Source organism: Molossus molossus, unplaced genomic scaffold (assembly GCF_014108415.1).
Source record: "Molossus molossus isolate mMolMol1 unplaced genomic scaffold, mMolMol1.p scaffold_m16_p_5, whole genome shotgun sequence".
NCBI lineage: Eukaryota > Metazoa > Chordata > Mammalia > Chiroptera > Molossidae > Molossus > Molossus molossus.
The window spans coordinates 35,044,030-35,060,931 of NW_023425388.1; the positions used below are offsets into that span (position 1 = coordinate 35,044,030).

Here is a 16,902-nt window from a genome sequence, read left to right on the forward strand (position 1 = left end):
AAATGGAAAACCTGGTCCCGGGCCAGGGATCTGGTTATGGTTTCATAAGTTAGTAGCAACCTGAGACCCAGACCAGAAGGAGGGTGTATGAGGACTCAGAACTGGTCTGCAAAGATGCTCTGCAGACACGTAGGACGTCCACTCCCATCACTCAATCCTTCCTGTCGGACGGGTCTTGGGGGCAAGTCTTTTCACACGTGCACTGTTCACAAGTCCATCAGGGGAAAGGTCGCCACACTCCGTTCTCACTACACCTGTGACCGTAAAATCACCCTGTAAAAGTTCATGATCAGGGAGACACGACTTCGATGTCCTGTTTATAAGGTACGTTTAAGCGGGCTTGGTTTTTATGAAGAACAGAAATACAAAAAAGTCAAGCCTGACGCTAGCACTCATTCCCTTGGTAGTTTTATAAGCCTTTGAACCCAAATCCTGGCATGTTCTGTGTGGACCTGACATTGCATCAACCTCAGACATGTGGCCAACTTGGATACCTCAGTGGGCTACTGTCACAGGGTCAACTCACAATCATTTAGCCTCTCACTCTACCAAAATAACAACAACAACAACCACCACCTTAAAAATCTCAGGACACGACAGCTCCTTTCAAACAAAGAAACCCATATAAACAAAGACAAAGCCACTGTGTCTTTCCCAGAAAATACTGTTATAATTCTCAAAGTGTGCTCCCCAGACCAGCTGAATCAGAAATACAAACCCTCAGGCCTCACCCAGAGTTAGCTGAATCTGAAACCCTGGGCAGGGCCCAGAAATCTGTGTTTTAACAGCCCAGCTGGGGACTGTGACACACACTGAAATGTGAGAACCACTGCTCTCCAGGAACAGCAGTTCATCAGACGGCAGCTTGACAGGGACAGTGACCTGACCATAGGTTAGCATCCTCTTACCTCCTGTGGCTCTCCGGCCAGATGCTCCCGGGCTGTGGCATCACCTTGTGGGGAATGTGCCACCTGAGTAACACTTGGCTGCTCGGCTGGTTCTGCTCTTCGAAAGCTGGGAATCCTATTCAGAGTATCCTTCAGTTGTTTATACTCTGCAACTTGAGTCTGCATAGAAATTGCACAATTTGAAGAGGGGAAAAAGATATCACTCATGGATGGGCATTGGGTTCACTGGAAGACTAGACAAAAATATGATACCTAAATCCAAGTTAGAAAAAATAGGAAGATTATTTCCATGCATTAGCTATTCTTATTTGGACATGCTTCACCTTTTTTAGGCACATGCAAATCAGAATTAGAGTTATAGAGAACAGAGAAAAAATATCTAAGACAGGAGTTAGTTTTTCATGCTACATTAAACAAAATCAGAACTTTTATAAATAACTTTCTAGTATAAATATCACTATTAAAAGACTCCTATGCAATCAGTTTTATAGCATCTAAACATCTAATAAAATTTCACATAGTTATAAATACAGGTGAAGATATCTTTTACCAATATGGTCTGAGCAACACTTTTCAGTGGAAAGGAATAAGTTTAAGATAAATAACTGACCATATATATATATAAAATCATTCAGGCCACCCTCTTATTGGTCAAATAGGGTCCCTTCGTATCTAAAACACTTCCAGTGTTGTGCTCTGCGGTTTTTGGAAAGAAACAGCAGACGTGAAGTGAGGCTGGATTTTTATTCCTCAATTCTGCATGTACTTTTCTTCTAAAGTGATAAAGGCACTAATGTAGGTATAAAAAAAGAATATATCTTGTAGATATATCTGTGTGTATATGTGGTGGTGGTGGGGTGTGTGTGTAATATTTTTAATACAAGGAGCTAAAAAGGCAGAAAAAAAAATCACACCTTAACTAAGAAAATGAATAGACACTGTTTATACTTAGCTCATCATATGCACAAACACTGTTACCCTAAAACAGAAATGCTACGTGTGCAACCACACACGTACAGCAAGAGAAGGAACACAGAGATCCTTTTCTGAGCAAGCTTTCCGGAAGGGCCACCTTGCTCGGGGTGCACAGTGGAGCGGGCGCCAGAGAGGATCCGGCTGGCGCTTGTGCTGCCAAAGCACCCCGCACAGCGCCTGCCCCACCGAGGAGGCGGTGCCTTTTCCCCCTTTTCTAATTCACACAAACATGAAAACACTTGCTTGCTAAGTCTAAGTCTGTCTCGTGGGAGTGCGTCTTTGTAATTTGCACAATGGTGTGCCATACGGCTAACAGTGGCCCTTAGCCCAGCAATATATAGAAACATTTGCCAGCCGACATTGGAATAAAAAAAAAACAAAAAAACAAAAAAAACCTGACATCCACAAAGATATTTTTAATACTTTAAGATAAGTATGGGGGAATGCACAAACCTTAGTTCTAGCCTTTCTTATTTCTCCTCCTCCCAGACAGGTAATCTGTGAAGGCGTCAACACTGTGGCCCTCAAATATCAGTGTGTGGTAGGGCTTATTCAAGGATCGAGTTAAAAATGCGGGCTCCGGGGCCCACCATATTACACTTCTAATAATTGTATAATGAGAAATCATAGTACATGGCTCCTGAGAAGTGGAGGTGGTTGGTTTCCCTTTGCCTTTCCTCCTAATTTTTCCAGAAGGAGAAAAGCAGGGACCTAATGATCTCAGAAGCTGTAGTGACTGAGCCAGCCGTTCCCACTCTTCGCTTCTGCGAGGAAGCTGTGAACTACCCAGCATCCACGGCCTTGACAAGCTCCCAACCCTTGACTTGTTCATCTGCTCGCTCGCTCAGTAAATATCTGCCGAGGGCCTGCCTTGTGCCAGGGACTGTTCTGGGCTTTGAACAGACGGAAACAATTCTTGTTTTTCCTTCTCTATTGACATGAGATCCCTTCTTCTTCTTATTCTTCTTCTTTTTTTTTTTCTGACCAACAACACATCAGCCTAGTCCCAAAAGGAGTGTGCATAGGCTGAAATGCTGGCAGCAAGGGAGAGGGGAACAAAATAGTCTGACAGTAACTTATTTAGGTAGCTCACATCATAAAAAGCCTATAAATCCTAAAGCAAGAGTCAACACAGGTCAGGCAGTGGCAAAAGACCCTACGTGTGGCATAGTTTCTGTGACTCAAGCAAGTATTAGAATGCTGCACCTAAGGGCTGATGCGGGGTACAACCAGTCATATGCGCGACGCCACCCGTGCAAAAGACAAAAACAAAAAACCAAACAGTCAAAGGTTTATTTAATACTCTCCTGATTGAATTTTGAAAGCATGCATGATCCTCAGGATTAGGATAGCTCTGTCCCAGAGAACTCGCTGAAGACTGGCTTTTAGGAGAGACCACATGCACAGAGGAATCCAGAATGTTAAGCAGACTCGAAACAGAACCGAGAGAGGCTGCTACCCTTCTAACCTGTGCAGCCGCTAGTGCACTCTTGTGGTCTTCCAAAGTCACTACAAGATGTTCATGCTCGGAGAGTAAATTCTTATGCTGTTGCTACACAAAAAAGAATTTTACATGTTGAGTTGTAACATACTAAGACAAATTCTTTTTTGGCTGACAGTGGTGTGACCACCCAAACAGTGCTTGCTCGCCCATTGGTTTATCTCTTGGTTGCCGCAGCATCTGTTAAGTTTAAAAATCACTGTAGAGAGACGGCTATGGCGAATTGCAGTATTCCAAAATCCAGAATAGGCTAACCAAAGATCATAGTCATTTACAATGAAATCAAAACCGAAGGAACAAAACTTTCTTTCGTTATTAATAAACCTTTGCAAAAAGCGTATTAAAATGCAACCACCTAGCAAGAGAGTCATTTTGGTACTGATGAAAATGTCTGGATTTTCAGACCATCTTTTTTTGGCTGGCAATGTGGAAGGGGTGAAAGTACTGGGCACACCGGGGTCTCTGCAAAGCTCTCAGGAAACAGCACGGATGTGAAGAGCAGGCCAAGAAGGGGATGACTTTTAAATCATTCCACAAAGGAAGTCAGGCAAACACTAAACTGCCAAAGACGTGGTGTGATTTACCTTGACGTCTTGAAGCTGTGTGTGTATGTCTTGGTGTGCTTTCCTTAGTTGTCTATTCTCTTCTCTCAAATTGTACACGGTCTCTAGTTTAGAAGAAGAAAAATCACGTATCATTTAGCCTTAGAATTTTTAGGCTTTTGACTCTAATATTTTCATATCTAAAACTTTATATAACTTGTTTTGGGACTTGTTACGAACTCTAACGGCATACTATTCCAAATCAACAAAAACTGTACTGTTAGGGCACGGATTCGGTTAGACATCCCAATACAATCTGGTTCAGTAGCTTAAATACGTTGAAGCAGGTTATACACTGTACAAGAAGCTAAGAATTTTTAATGACTCGGGAGTTAAAAATGAAATGTTTCTGTTAATAAGCAAGCCCGTAGGAATAAAATGTGATGGGCGGGGGTGGTCTGAGACGTGAGTCTCTTTACAAGTTAGGAACATGGTTAGCAGAAGCACAAACCCTATTTCTCAAGGATGAATAATCTGCCCACCCCCAAAAGCTACTTCAGTTAGAAAGGCAACTCAAGAGATGAGAGACAGAGAGAAACCCCACTTACATGAACACACGTGCTTGAAAACTCTAACACATTTTTGTCCTCCTACCATTGAGTTCCTGACTGATCAGATTCTCTGCTCCAGGGAAGTTCTTCCCAGGGCCCCACGGGGAGACTGCAGCAATCACACTGAAGTCCTAAAACCTCCCCACCTTATGCCCTACTGTTCAGGGTACAGGCTCCGCATCTTAAAGATTCTAGACCCACTACTCTTACCTTGGTAGTTTACCCTGTCTCTGGACATTAAATGTCATAAACTGGTAGTGACAATTTTTTTTTTAATCCTCACCGAGGACATTTTTCTATTTTTTGTTCAAACAGAGTGGGAGGGAGAGAGAGGAACAGAGAGAGAGAGAGAAACATCGACGTGAAGGAGACACATCGAGTGGCTGCCACCCGCACGACCAACCAGGGCCGGGGACAAACTGCAACCGAGGTACATGCCCTTAGCGGGAACCGAACCCGGGTCTCTCTGGACCGCAGGCCGATGCTCTAACCGCTGAGCCAAACTGACCAGGGCAACAATTTTATTTATTTTTGCCCCTGCGATGTTGGCCTGTATAGTATCTTCCACATTTGAGTAGTTGTCACCATTGACAAAACCAAGAATCTGGGTCTAGTAAAACGTGACAATGCTTGGCCAACTCGCATGTGCAACACAGTGAAAGTTGGGAGACCAACCATGTAATTCATGTTCCAGGAGGAGATGCTTTTGCGAGTGAAAGAAGGTGCTGTTACTTATTATAAGGGAACGGCAGACGTCAACTCGATTGTGCTGGGCTAACTGTCCCTAATGGCAGCCACCCTCCTGCAGACAACCCAACTCTCCAACTTGCACTCAGCACTGCAGGCAAGTGCCAGTCACCGCTGCTCCACGTTTTCTGTCCCTTTCACTCCTTAGGAGTCCCTGTCGACTCCTGGGCAATGGATGTGTGGCTGGGTTTGGGGGAAGACCAACAGCACAGTGGGAAATGTGGCCGGTGATTAGTTTGCCCATCTATATGTAATAATGGATTTTCTCAAGGTCAGTACAGGACCACGGACAATCCAAGAGGACCGTACATGAAGCTGGATCAGCTTCATTCTACACACACATGAACACACACGCTTGAAATACCCCAACTTGGCTACGTTGAAAGTAATTATAGATTATAAACTTAATGGTGTGGCACCCATGCCTTCGCTGTATCACCCTGAGTAAGTTATTCCACTTTGGCCGGCCTCAATTTCTTCATGTGTTAAATTAGGCTAAACACAACATCTTATTTAATTCTTGTAGCAGCCTGTAAGGCAGGTTGCTACAAGAATTAAATAAGATGACTGCATGAAGCGTTTCACCCGGTTCCGGCACACCGTAAACATTTGTTTAGTGTCAGCTATTATGACGATGAACATGAAAAGAATAGTTATCTAAGTTTATATGCTATCAGCTCATCTCCCAAGAATTCTAAATTCTCTCCTCCTATCACACTAGACCACTAAAGACTACCTGGACTAGCCCTGGCCAGTTTGGCTCAGCGGTTGGAGCATCAGCCTGCGGTCCGGAGAGACCCGGGTTCGGTTCCCGCTGAGGGCACATGCCTCAGGTGCAGTTTGTCCCCGGCCCTGGTTGGTCATGCGGGTGGCAGCCACTCGATGTGTCCCTTTCACATCAATATTTCTCTCTCTCTCTCTCTTCCTGTCTCCCCCTCCCACTGTATCTGAACAAAAAATGAAAAAATGTCCTCAGGTAAAGATAAAAAAAAAAAAGACTACTTGGACTAGACACCTTAGTTTGCCACTACTGACCTGTAGCTATCACAATAGGGTTTAATTTACTATTCCAAGCCTCATCAAGGATCCTAATCAAACAAAACTGCTGATGTGAAAATTACTCACAGAAGTGTCATCATGCCCTGGCCCGTTGCTCAGTGGTTAGAGCATCGGCCGGCAGACCAAGAATCTCAGGTTCAATGGTGGTCAAGGGCACATGCCCCGGTTGCAGTTCGGTCCTCAGTCCTGGTCAGGGGGTGTGGGAGGCAACCAGTCAATGTGTTTCTCTCACATTGATGTTTCTCTCTCTCTCCCACTCTGTCTGAAGATTAATGAAAAAATGTCCTCGGGTGAGGATATTAAAAAAAAAAAGTATCTTCAGGGCACTGTCACACTCTGTTTGTTAAGGGCTCTTTGAGGAAGTTTTTCCAAAATTGGTAACAGAAAGAATATTGTCTTTCTCTCTCTCTCTCTCTCCCCCCCACCCCTTGTCTCTGTCTCTGTCACCCCCTGTCCCTAAGGCCTTGCTGTATTCTCTCTTTCTGACAGCAGGAGCTTCAAGAGCCTCGGTAACTTACTGTATCACCCCCTTCTGTCCTGGGTGCCAGGAAGGTCAGAGTTCAGACCAGGTTAGAGGCTTCAATTATCTTAGTATGCAGAATTCACATACATGTCCTCCTATTTTCCGTGGTTCTTATTTCTTACTTCTACATATAATTTGTTAAAATTGTACCACACAGAGAAAAAAGTAAACATAGAGTAGACGTAAGAAAACCTGCCCTTTCGCGATACTGCTAAAATGAAGTGAACTAATTGTGGAAAGTGTGCCAAGCACAGGTCAGCTACCTATGGAGTTTTATGTCTCATTCCTTAAAGAATCTACTTATTTACTATCAGTATAATATGATACATTTACTCAGCCTCGCTCGGGTTTGCAAAGGCTCCGCCCTCCCTCTGACAGGTGCGGCTTCACAGGGACAGCAATGCTTTTGGACACCTCCTCTCGTCCCCAGCGCGGCCTTTGTGAGCACCGCTGCTGCTCCGCCTGCCTGCCTTCCTCTGGCTTTCTACCTTCTGTGTTCCCTCAGGCAACCCTGCTGCCAGTCAGACAGACAGGGAGCACGAGGCCCCTTTCTCCTGCGTCTGCACGGGAGCTGCAGCAGCAGACGGTGACCGCTCCAGGTCTGTCAAACAGACGCCTCGCTGTTCCGTCATCTTAACGACCCCTCACCAGCTGCCGCACCGCCAACAAGCCGAAGCTCCTGTCTGTCTGCATCTCGTGGGTGGCATCTGCTGACACCCAGCCCAGCTCGACCAAGACCACCCTAACCCTCTGTAAAGGGCCTCAGTGCCTACTTAACTTCTTCCATGAGCCTTTCCATTGTGCATTATTATTCTGCAATAGACAAAATGTTGCATGGAAAACACAGAGAGGTCCAAGGTACTTGTCACCCAGCTTCTCTAGAAGGTGACATCTTATATAAATGGAGCATACGACACCAAAGAACTGGCGTAGTACAGTGAACCAGTACAATTACTCAGACTACCTTACTACGCAGAGCCCACACACATGTCCTCCTATTTCCATGGGGTTGCACCACTGTTTTTTTTTTGTTTTGTTTTTTTTTTGTTTTTTATCCTCACCTGAGGATATTTTTCCATTTTTTGTACAGATAGAGTGGGAGGGAGAGAGAGGAAGGGAGAGAGAGAGAGAAACATCGACATGAAGGGACACATCGAGTGGCTGCCACCCGCACGACCAACCAGGGCCGGGGACAAACTGCAACCGAAGTACGTGCCCTTAGCGGGAACCGAACCCGGGTCTCTCTGGACCGCAGGCTGACACTCTAACCGCTGAGCCAAACTGGCCAGGGCTGCACCACTGTTTTTGAAGGCACCATGTATGTTTTTAAACCATTTGTCATAGTTTAAACTTATTTAAATAATTAATTTAAAAAATTAATATTTATTCATCACTGACTAGGTAATTGCAGAATGTGCTTATTTCTCATATCCAAAACTCAGATGTACTTTGAGAAGTAATATTTTGTTCCGTATTACTATGAAAATACCTGATGCTAATGGCAATTCAAGATTCATCATATACCAGTAGCTGTTCTAGGTGCTTTACATAAATTATTTGATCCTCCCACCAACCCGACAAGGCTGATACTGTTCAGGAACAGCCCAGTTTTGCAGAAGAGGACAATGAAGCCGGTGGTGATCACACAGCGTGCCCAGGTCACACACAGCTAGTCACCGAAGAGCCAAGATTCACCAGGCTGTCGGACTCCAGCCGTTGGAGCTGTTGCAGGTATTATTAGATATCAATTGCAAGTCTTTCTTACTCTGAAAGGTTTTAGAAATGCTTCACCGTCACAATTTTTAATCATCACAATGACTGGGGAGCACTGATGGGTGGCAGTGTGTGGGTTGAGGTCAGCGATGCCGAATGCCTCGCCACACACACACACACACACACACACACGACTGTCCTGCCCAACATGGACAATGTGCCCCACTGCGACACACAAAGCATTCTCTGCTTCCCTAAACAAACCCAAGAGATAAGGACACATGTGAACTATGACAAAGAAATGAGTGGGTAGGGAAGGACCACACAATACAGATAAACCAACCACCCTGTAAAAAAACCAACAAAATAAAACAGAAGTCTGTTGTTCTACTGAAAACATTAACATGAGCATTTATTTCCACATAAACGGGCTAATTAGATTTCCAAATACCTTTCAGCTTAGAAAGTTCCTGTTCTTTCTCTTGCTGCAGCTGTAGGTACTTCTGCTTATGGTCATTGAACGTCCTGCTGAAGTCCTCGCCTTGTCTGCGGTGTTCCTCTTCCAAGTCGCTGTGCTGTTTCTTCAGCTCCTCGTGTTGACTCTGAAAAGATGAGACCGTGAGTGTTCTCCAAGTGACATCACAGTCTACTTCTCGATAACTCAGCCTTTCTCTTGCTGGAAAGTAGGAGCAAATGAAGGAGGAGGTTTCATTTTCCCCAGGTTGCTTTTAATTTGTGTAGTTCACCTCCCTTCCCCTTACATTTCAAATAACGAGTTTGGGATCACAGCCAAAAATAATTTTCTTCTAAACGTTTAACATCAATGGAACCCACAAGAAGTGAGAAGTTAGCACGAGAGATGGAAAAGGGAAGGGTCTGGGGAAATTCCCAGGCACTCGAGTTACTGTGGAAACAAGGTAAAGCTAACGGAAAAGTTAACCCTCGGAGGAGAGTCTAGACTTCCTCTTTCAATCTGCCGTTTTCCTAAACACATTTTTCATTTTCCTTCTTTGGCTGTTGGCCTTCCTGGTGACTCCGTTTAAAGAAGGAGAAAAGAACAGGCTCTTCCCTTTTGGGGAAGTAACACACTGATTGTTTATCGAAGTATTCTTATCTTTCTCCCGATGAGAACATTATGCTGTGATAATCTAGATAAAGTCTCCAGTCTCCAGATGCTCCCTGTGCAAGGACAGTCCGCTTTCATTCGTGAACTGCTTTCTTGGTAGCGGAGGGGATTCTGGTTTCAACAAAAGGCATCTGCCCTCCTGATAGGGGAGAAAAGACAGCACCAAACCAACAGCTGGGGTGTGGGGTGCAGATCACGGCCGGGCTTTCCCGCTGTGCAGAGGGCGCCGCACACCGGCATCTCCTCCAGCTAGACAGAAATAATGACTCTCTCGCTCTCTGTCTTCCTGACACATAATAATACATTTCACCCCAGAACCAAGGAAGGAGAATCTTTCATTATAAATTGTTTCCCTGTGGTAGGTAAAAAAACACTTTTTAAATTTTAGTAGCACAAAGGAGGCATTTTAATAGTTTACTGCCTTCAGTGTGTCTAAGATAAAGAAAATATCTAAGGAAAAGCACTGTGAGAATTTAAACAAACAAAAAGCCTTAAAGAATAAAGAGAAGAACAAAAAAAATTAGTTGACCAGAGAGTCTAATTTATAAGAAAACACGTAATAAGTTACATACGTTCTTTGTAATGAGGTCATACATATGATGGAGCATTATAGTTACACATCATTTTTTGTGAAATATGACTTTACTCTACCATATTATAATAGAAATCAACTTTCTGTAACTGTCCTTAATCACTTAAGTTACTCAGTTAGTCCTTCCACTCATTCACGAAGAACCTCATTAAATTACTCACTTTCAACATCTGATGCTGCACATTCAATGCACTGTATCTACTATTGGAATCTTGCTGTAAATTGAAAAGAAAATAGTTAACACAAAGATAAAAAAAAATCTGGCTCTTTTGATTAACACAGCTTAAAACTCTTAATAGAAAAATTTCATTTATTTCTCTTGCATAAACTAGAATAAATTCTACACTTGAGCCAGGATTCTTTGAGGCCATCTCTTTATATAATAGCAGAAATAAAGTTGCAACATCCTGTAAGTTTGCTAGATTTTAGTAATGAAAAAGAGGACATGGAATCACAAAATAGCAGCTTGACAGGGCCCTTGGAGATGACTTCTACTCTCACATTGAGAAGAACTGAGGCCCAGATGTTCGAAGGGCTGGTCCTGAGACACAGTAGAGCACATACACAATAATGTATTATGCCCACTTCTCCAAGGGAAAGTGTGGCTGAACCAACAAGGACTAGATCTCACGAGCTTAGCTTGGCTTATTGGAGGGGAGAGAAAAGGTGTTTTCCTTCCCTGAGCTTCAGAGGACAAGAAAGTCTACATATATTACTTCACTCCACTGAGACTCCAATTCACAGAGGGAGATTCAGAAGGATAAGGAATAGCCCAGGGCAAACATGTCCTTTTCTAGCAGAGCCAGGACGGAAACCTGAGCCTGGGCCTATGGCTGATCCACGTTCTAGGAGTAAGCAGCTCACTGGGTCCCAGTGAAACACCTTCATATGCTGCCACAGCCCTGGGCAGCCATGACCAGCCAGCACACCAGACCCGTGAAGCTTCTGTCCCGTGCTGTGTCGTCTCACACGCCACACCTCTAGCTTACCCCGTGGCCAGCACAGGGACGCGCTCTCAAGTCATTTCTTAGTTCGATTGTTACGACTTCTAAAATGAACTGCATCTTTGTTTTCTCGCTTTATTTTACTGCTTTACTACTTTAATTTTTAAGGAAATTACATTATAAAATGTACAACAGATTTCCCACAATTTTGATCAGGTCTTTTAAAAGCAAGTAATAGCGTGCCAGCTACCCAAGGAACTGACTCTTCTCAGTTTTAAGACCCCCAAACGCCAATGTTTTATTCAACTAAAGCTTACTTGTTTTTAGAGTAAGAAAAAGACTAGTTTTTCTGCAGTTAAATTTTAACAGCAAAGTCATGTTTATTCATTCGTGCAGGTGACATATGTTTTTGGATGAGCTCTGGATGGGAGAGAGGTGAGAGAAGACTTCTCAGAGGCGGTGAGCTCCTAGCTTTGAGAGTGACCAGCACTCGGGCACTCAGGAGGTCACAGCACTGTGTTAGACGTTACACAGTAATGTCTGTGCAAAGGCAAACGAAAACATGTATTATGTTCTACAGAAAAGAGAGACTATAAATAAGGGAACAAATAAATGAATAAAAATACTTTTCTCTTTATTGTTGAAATTAAGCTATTCCCAATTTACTGCTGTCATAAATAATGCGATAAGCAAAGGCAGATTTTAAACTAAAAATTTTAAGTCTTCCTCTTAAAAATTTTTGGTATTTAAAAAAAAATGTATTTCAGCCCTGCAATACTAGTGATCAACAGAATAAAAGATTTTTCAACAATTTCTTCTCCTCAAAGTTTCATGAAATAAAAATTAAAAAAAACAAAAAACTTACCCTTCCTTTATTTAGTGTTTCTTGTGCTTCTAACTTATAAACAAGAAAATCTAGAAAATACAAAACAGAGGAAATAGAGCATAAGTTCATTCCTTGTGAAATTTTTAATCATCTAGAATAAAGGCAAACTTGATTCAGATTTACAAAAAAAAAATGCTAGGTTTAAAACCACTTACTTGGTGGCTTATATAGACCTTATTTTGCCTCTTCGTACTTTAAAAAAAGTTGAAAAAACTATCATATAATTTCTCTCTTTACCTTAAAGCAGTGAATCTTGCATCAACACTAACACTGTCACCGACTGACTGAAAGTGCCCGGAGAACATGCCTCTGTAACCCGCCTTCATGCAGGAGGGCCAAGCAGGCAGCACACCTGCAGACAGGGGTGCTGCATCGCTACCCACTAGAGGGCACACCGAAATCACGCAGGACCCGAAAAGAGCATTCAAGCCGCTGACACCCTCTCTCAGGCTCTTAAAGCTTATTGTCCACTAGATGGCCCTGTAAAATCACTACATTTGAAGACAAGAAAAATCCAAATCCTATCAAAGCATTTTAATGATGTTAAACTCCTATTCTTCACACAGGCTTAATCCAAGGGTCAGTAAAACATCCTAACCAATGCTGCCCTCCTCTGTTCTCCCTCCTTATACCTTCCCAAGTTAATCAGACAGAACACCTAACTTATATCTCAAGATTTATCACAAAACGTGAATAAAAATATAAATGCAGATGACTTTAAATCACAAGCTGTATAAAGTCTACAGTTTATACCGTAGATTCTGATTTGAAAAATCATAGCATTGCCTGATACCTGTGCTAAATGTTAATTTTTAAAACTGGACCAATTGGCTGTCCAAAAAAAAGCCCTCACAAGATAAAAACAGGTGCATGCCCTGGCTGCTGTGGCTCAGTGTTTGGAGCACTGCCCCATGTACCAAAGGGTCATGGTTTTGATTCCCGGGCAAGGCATATACCTAGGTTGCAGGTTCAACCCCCGTTCGGGGTGCTCAGGGGAGGCAATCAATTAAAGTTTCTTTCTTACATCAATGTTTCATTCTCTCTCTCAAATCAATTTAAAAACAAAGCAAAACAGGTACATAACTTAAAGAACGTCATCCAATGTGATCAACTTATGTTATAAATGTATATATATATAGGGTGTCCCCCAAAAATGTATATACAACTTTAAATAATTATAAAGCCAGTGTTTATTACAATACATTTCATTTTCAAAATGTAATAGAATCTACAGACACCCTGTACATGCATATGTATACATAAAATTTGTCAAATTCTGGACAATGCATACTGTTACTTTCTGGATATTTGTAAACAAAAGTTCCAGGTATTACTAACATATGTACATAATACATATTTTATTTCTGAAATAATATACATAATCAATATATTAATTACCTCAAGGTGGCACATACTGAATGCGAGAATCTAATTCCAGTCTTGAGCAGGAATCATTTTATTGCACAATGCACAGCAAACTGCCTGACATTTCTTTCTGTCTACCTGTAAAACTGACTGGGTTGATATCATCCATTTTTCAGCAAAACATAGTAAAGCAAATATATGATGCTTCAAAGAATATGATAAAAACAAAATACCGATTGAATTATTTATTTACCTTCTTTTGCTTTCTTATGTTCAAGTCTTTCCTTTTGCAAGGATTTTTCTAATCTTGATCTGTGTTCATACACAACTGGAAAAGAAAAAGAGTTAAACTTTATTTTCAAAGATTTAAAAATTCTAAAGTGAAATTAACATTAATTTTTAAAACTGGAGGAAAACAGTTTAGGGTCTTTTCACAATTAAAATTAAAATGTAGGTATGTATACTTTCCATATTCTGTATAAAAAATAGACACGCTAATTGACATAACTCTGGGCTGACTCCCATGCAGTTTGCCCCTGTAGAGAGCCGATGCTCCGCAAGAGGCTGCTGCCTTCTCTGCCGGCTCCATTCCCTTCTCCTGCTTCTGAAAGGAGCATCTCTGTCGGTTCCCGTGTGTCTTCCTGGGCAACCGTTCCATCTACGACGCCAACCACCATCTGCAAGGAAGTCCACAGACGGTGTTTCTGCCCCCTGCCTCTCAGGCACTTGCACAAGCCCGCAAGGTGCGCCCCAGCTCTCGGCCAGCACCGCTGGGACCTGACTGTGAACTAAGGCTGCTTGGGCAGCATACCACGGGGGCGAAAGAGAAGGCGTGTGCCCCACTGCAAGGAAACGTAAGTGACAGAGCTGCAGAGACGAAGGGGGGGGGGGGGGACAGTCCAAAGAACCTACAGAACAGTCCACAGAAGAACAAGTCAGGTTTACATCTGCCATGGCCAGAAAAACCGGTGGTAGAGGAGCATCAAGCTGTGGCCTCCCTGCACTTTCTCGTCCCTCCTACTCAGTCTACGGAGAAGCCAGCGCGGCCTGGTGAGTAGAAGAGGAAGAGAAGAGTGTTGGAGGGAAAACAGGGAGAAGGAGTCCACCACGACTCTCGTCTCCACACGGGCTTCATGACCACAGCCAAAAGGAGTTGCAGGAGAGGGAGAACACTTTCCCAATGAACAAAATATGTTATTACACAGGACGAGACTGGATACTTACTAAACCAATACTGTTTATGGATAAAAGTTATTGAAAGTTTTTTTTTTCTTTTTCATCCTCATCCGAGGACATTTTTTTGCATTTATCTTCAGATAGAACGGGAAGGAGACAGGAAGGGAGAAAGAGAGATACATCGATGTGAGAGAGACACACTGAGTGGTTGCCACCCACACGACCCCAGCGGGGCCGGGGACAAACTGCAACCTGAAAGTTTATTTTTATTAAACAAATTTGATGTGTAACATTGGTTGAGTTTAAGGTAGACAGCGGTGTTACTTTGATACATTTATATATTGTAATATGGTTGTTGATGTAGTCATATTTATTACACTACATAATTATAACACAAGATTTTTTTAAAAAAAATCTGGGAGAAGCTGAGAAGCCACCGAGTCTGTCCTGGATTTGGTCCAGGGACAGAAAACACAGCCCCACAGAGCGGTTTGAACAGGCAGTGACAGGAAAGGAGGAGGGAATAAATGAAATTTCAGATGTACCGTTTGAATCCTGTTTGTTCAGCATTATGGTCACACATGATCTCATTCCCTGGCAAGCTAAGCCAAACCTCTCAGTTGGTTCTTTTACCAGTCCCTAGCTCCTGACTACTTAAGATACAACTGAATCATTGATCGCTGACTGACCATGCACAGCACATACCACTGTCCAACACAACTGGCTGTCCAAAGCTGCCATGGCCACAGCAGCTCCCCTCCCCCACACCTGCTACACCCCCTTGCTGCCGAAGGAGTTCCATGTCCCTCTTCCCACACTTCCCCCTTGTCACAAATGCCAGCCCCAGCTGCTTCTGTCCAGCTTCCAACATGACCATCATCTCCTGGGTCCTCCACCTTCTCCCCACACTGCACATCCCATCTTGTCATCCCATCTAAACCTTCCATTCCCAGGACTCCATTACAGTGACCGCAGCCCCTGCTTCTACTCACACCTCTGCTAACACCTCTGTCCTCAATGCGCAGAATGCCTGCCACCGCCCACACTGGCAGGACGTCATCCCTGATAGCATGCCGCTCCCATCTCATCTTTCCCCTCCTCCTCAGCCCGCCACTCGTCATTCCAATCATCCCTTTCTCCACCCGGGTTCTATTCTATCACCGCCCCACTGCCCAGTGCTGTCATAAAGGAACAGAACACAACTCCGCATGTACTTAGCACTTATACATTCCTGAGACCACATTATCCGTAGAAATGCAAAATGAAATGACATAGACCTTGGCCCCAAGAAGCTGATGCCTAGCATGGGAAACAGGTTAGGTAATTTGTAAATTCTTAGAGCGAAGTACATGTGGCATAATACAAGTATATGTAAGACCAAGGAAAGACGGGGACGAGCTCTGGATGGGAGAAGGGTAGGGGAGGACTTCTCAGAGGAGGTGATTTCTTGGCTTCTTTGAGAGTGAGGAGTCATTTGGTCGACAGGGGCAGATCAGGTCAAAGGCACTCCTGGAAGACATCACAGGGACAAAGGCACAGAGGTGTGAAACTAGACTGAAGGTAGCTGTACTCCAAAGAGCTTGGCTGCAAATCCACTGTTGAGAAATCACATTTGTTCAGATATATCCGTACGGTATTTAAGTCCCTCGGCCAAATTCTAGAAGCCTATTAACACCAAGAGTTTCCTTGGATTGATATTAACAGTACCATTTCGTATGATATTAGGGATGAAGCAAGGAAAACAAAGATGAGTGCTATTTTATCACCACACTAAAACCAAGCCCTGGACTGCAAGCTCATCATCGTCTCGGACAATTTTAGTCAGATCGGGAGAATGCAGAGGGAAACAGACAAATCACAATGCTGCCGTGTGACAGTGACAAGAACAGGAAGCCACAGGAACACCTAAGCTCCCAGCTGGAAGGAAAACACCCCCTCAACTCCAACCCACCGGCCAAAGTTCCCAGAGTCTGGTTCAAGGTCACAAGAACATAAATGTGCGAGTTAAAAGGGGATCTTGGTGCACTAACTGGACATACTCCAGACGATTTCAGCAAGTATGCACATTCTTCTCAAAGAAAGAAACAGGCAAAGAAATCAAGACCTTGATCCAATGGAACTGAAGTGGCAGCCAGAGGCCCCAAGTCTAGGGGGCTTCTGAGGACGTCAGGTCCATTAGGGGTTAATGACCCAACCTAGAAACACCCATAATTAACAAACAAAACAAAACAGAC

General features: G+C 43.4%; 1 protein-coding gene across 8 annotated transcripts in view; it reads right to left on the reverse strand.

The window, feature by feature from the left end:
- Positions 1-16,902, reverse strand: part of GOLIM4 (golgi integral membrane protein 4) — a 73,814-nt gene that overhangs the window by 20,409 nt on the left and 36,503 nt on the right. For 4 of the 8 annotated variants that reach the window (XM_036243390.1, XM_036243389.1, XM_036243392.1 and 1 more), the window contains exons 2-8: positions 13,746-13,820; positions 12,107-12,156; positions 10,459-10,512; positions 9,031-9,181; positions 3,969-4,051; positions 3,352-3,435; positions 909-1,067 (exon numbers count right to left, since the gene is read on the reverse strand). In XM_036243390.1, the coding sequence (XP_036099283.1) occupies positions 909-1,067; positions 3,352-3,435; positions 3,969-4,051; positions 9,031-9,181; positions 10,459-10,512; positions 12,107-12,156; positions 13,746-13,820 (656 nt within the window). The remainder of the gene's footprint in view (positions 1-908; positions 1,068-3,351; positions 3,436-3,968; positions 4,052-9,030; positions 9,182-10,458; positions 10,513-12,106; positions 12,157-13,745; positions 13,821-16,902) is intronic. The other 4 variants (XM_036243396.1, XM_036243394.1, XM_036243395.1 and 1 more) reach the window with 2 other exon arrangements.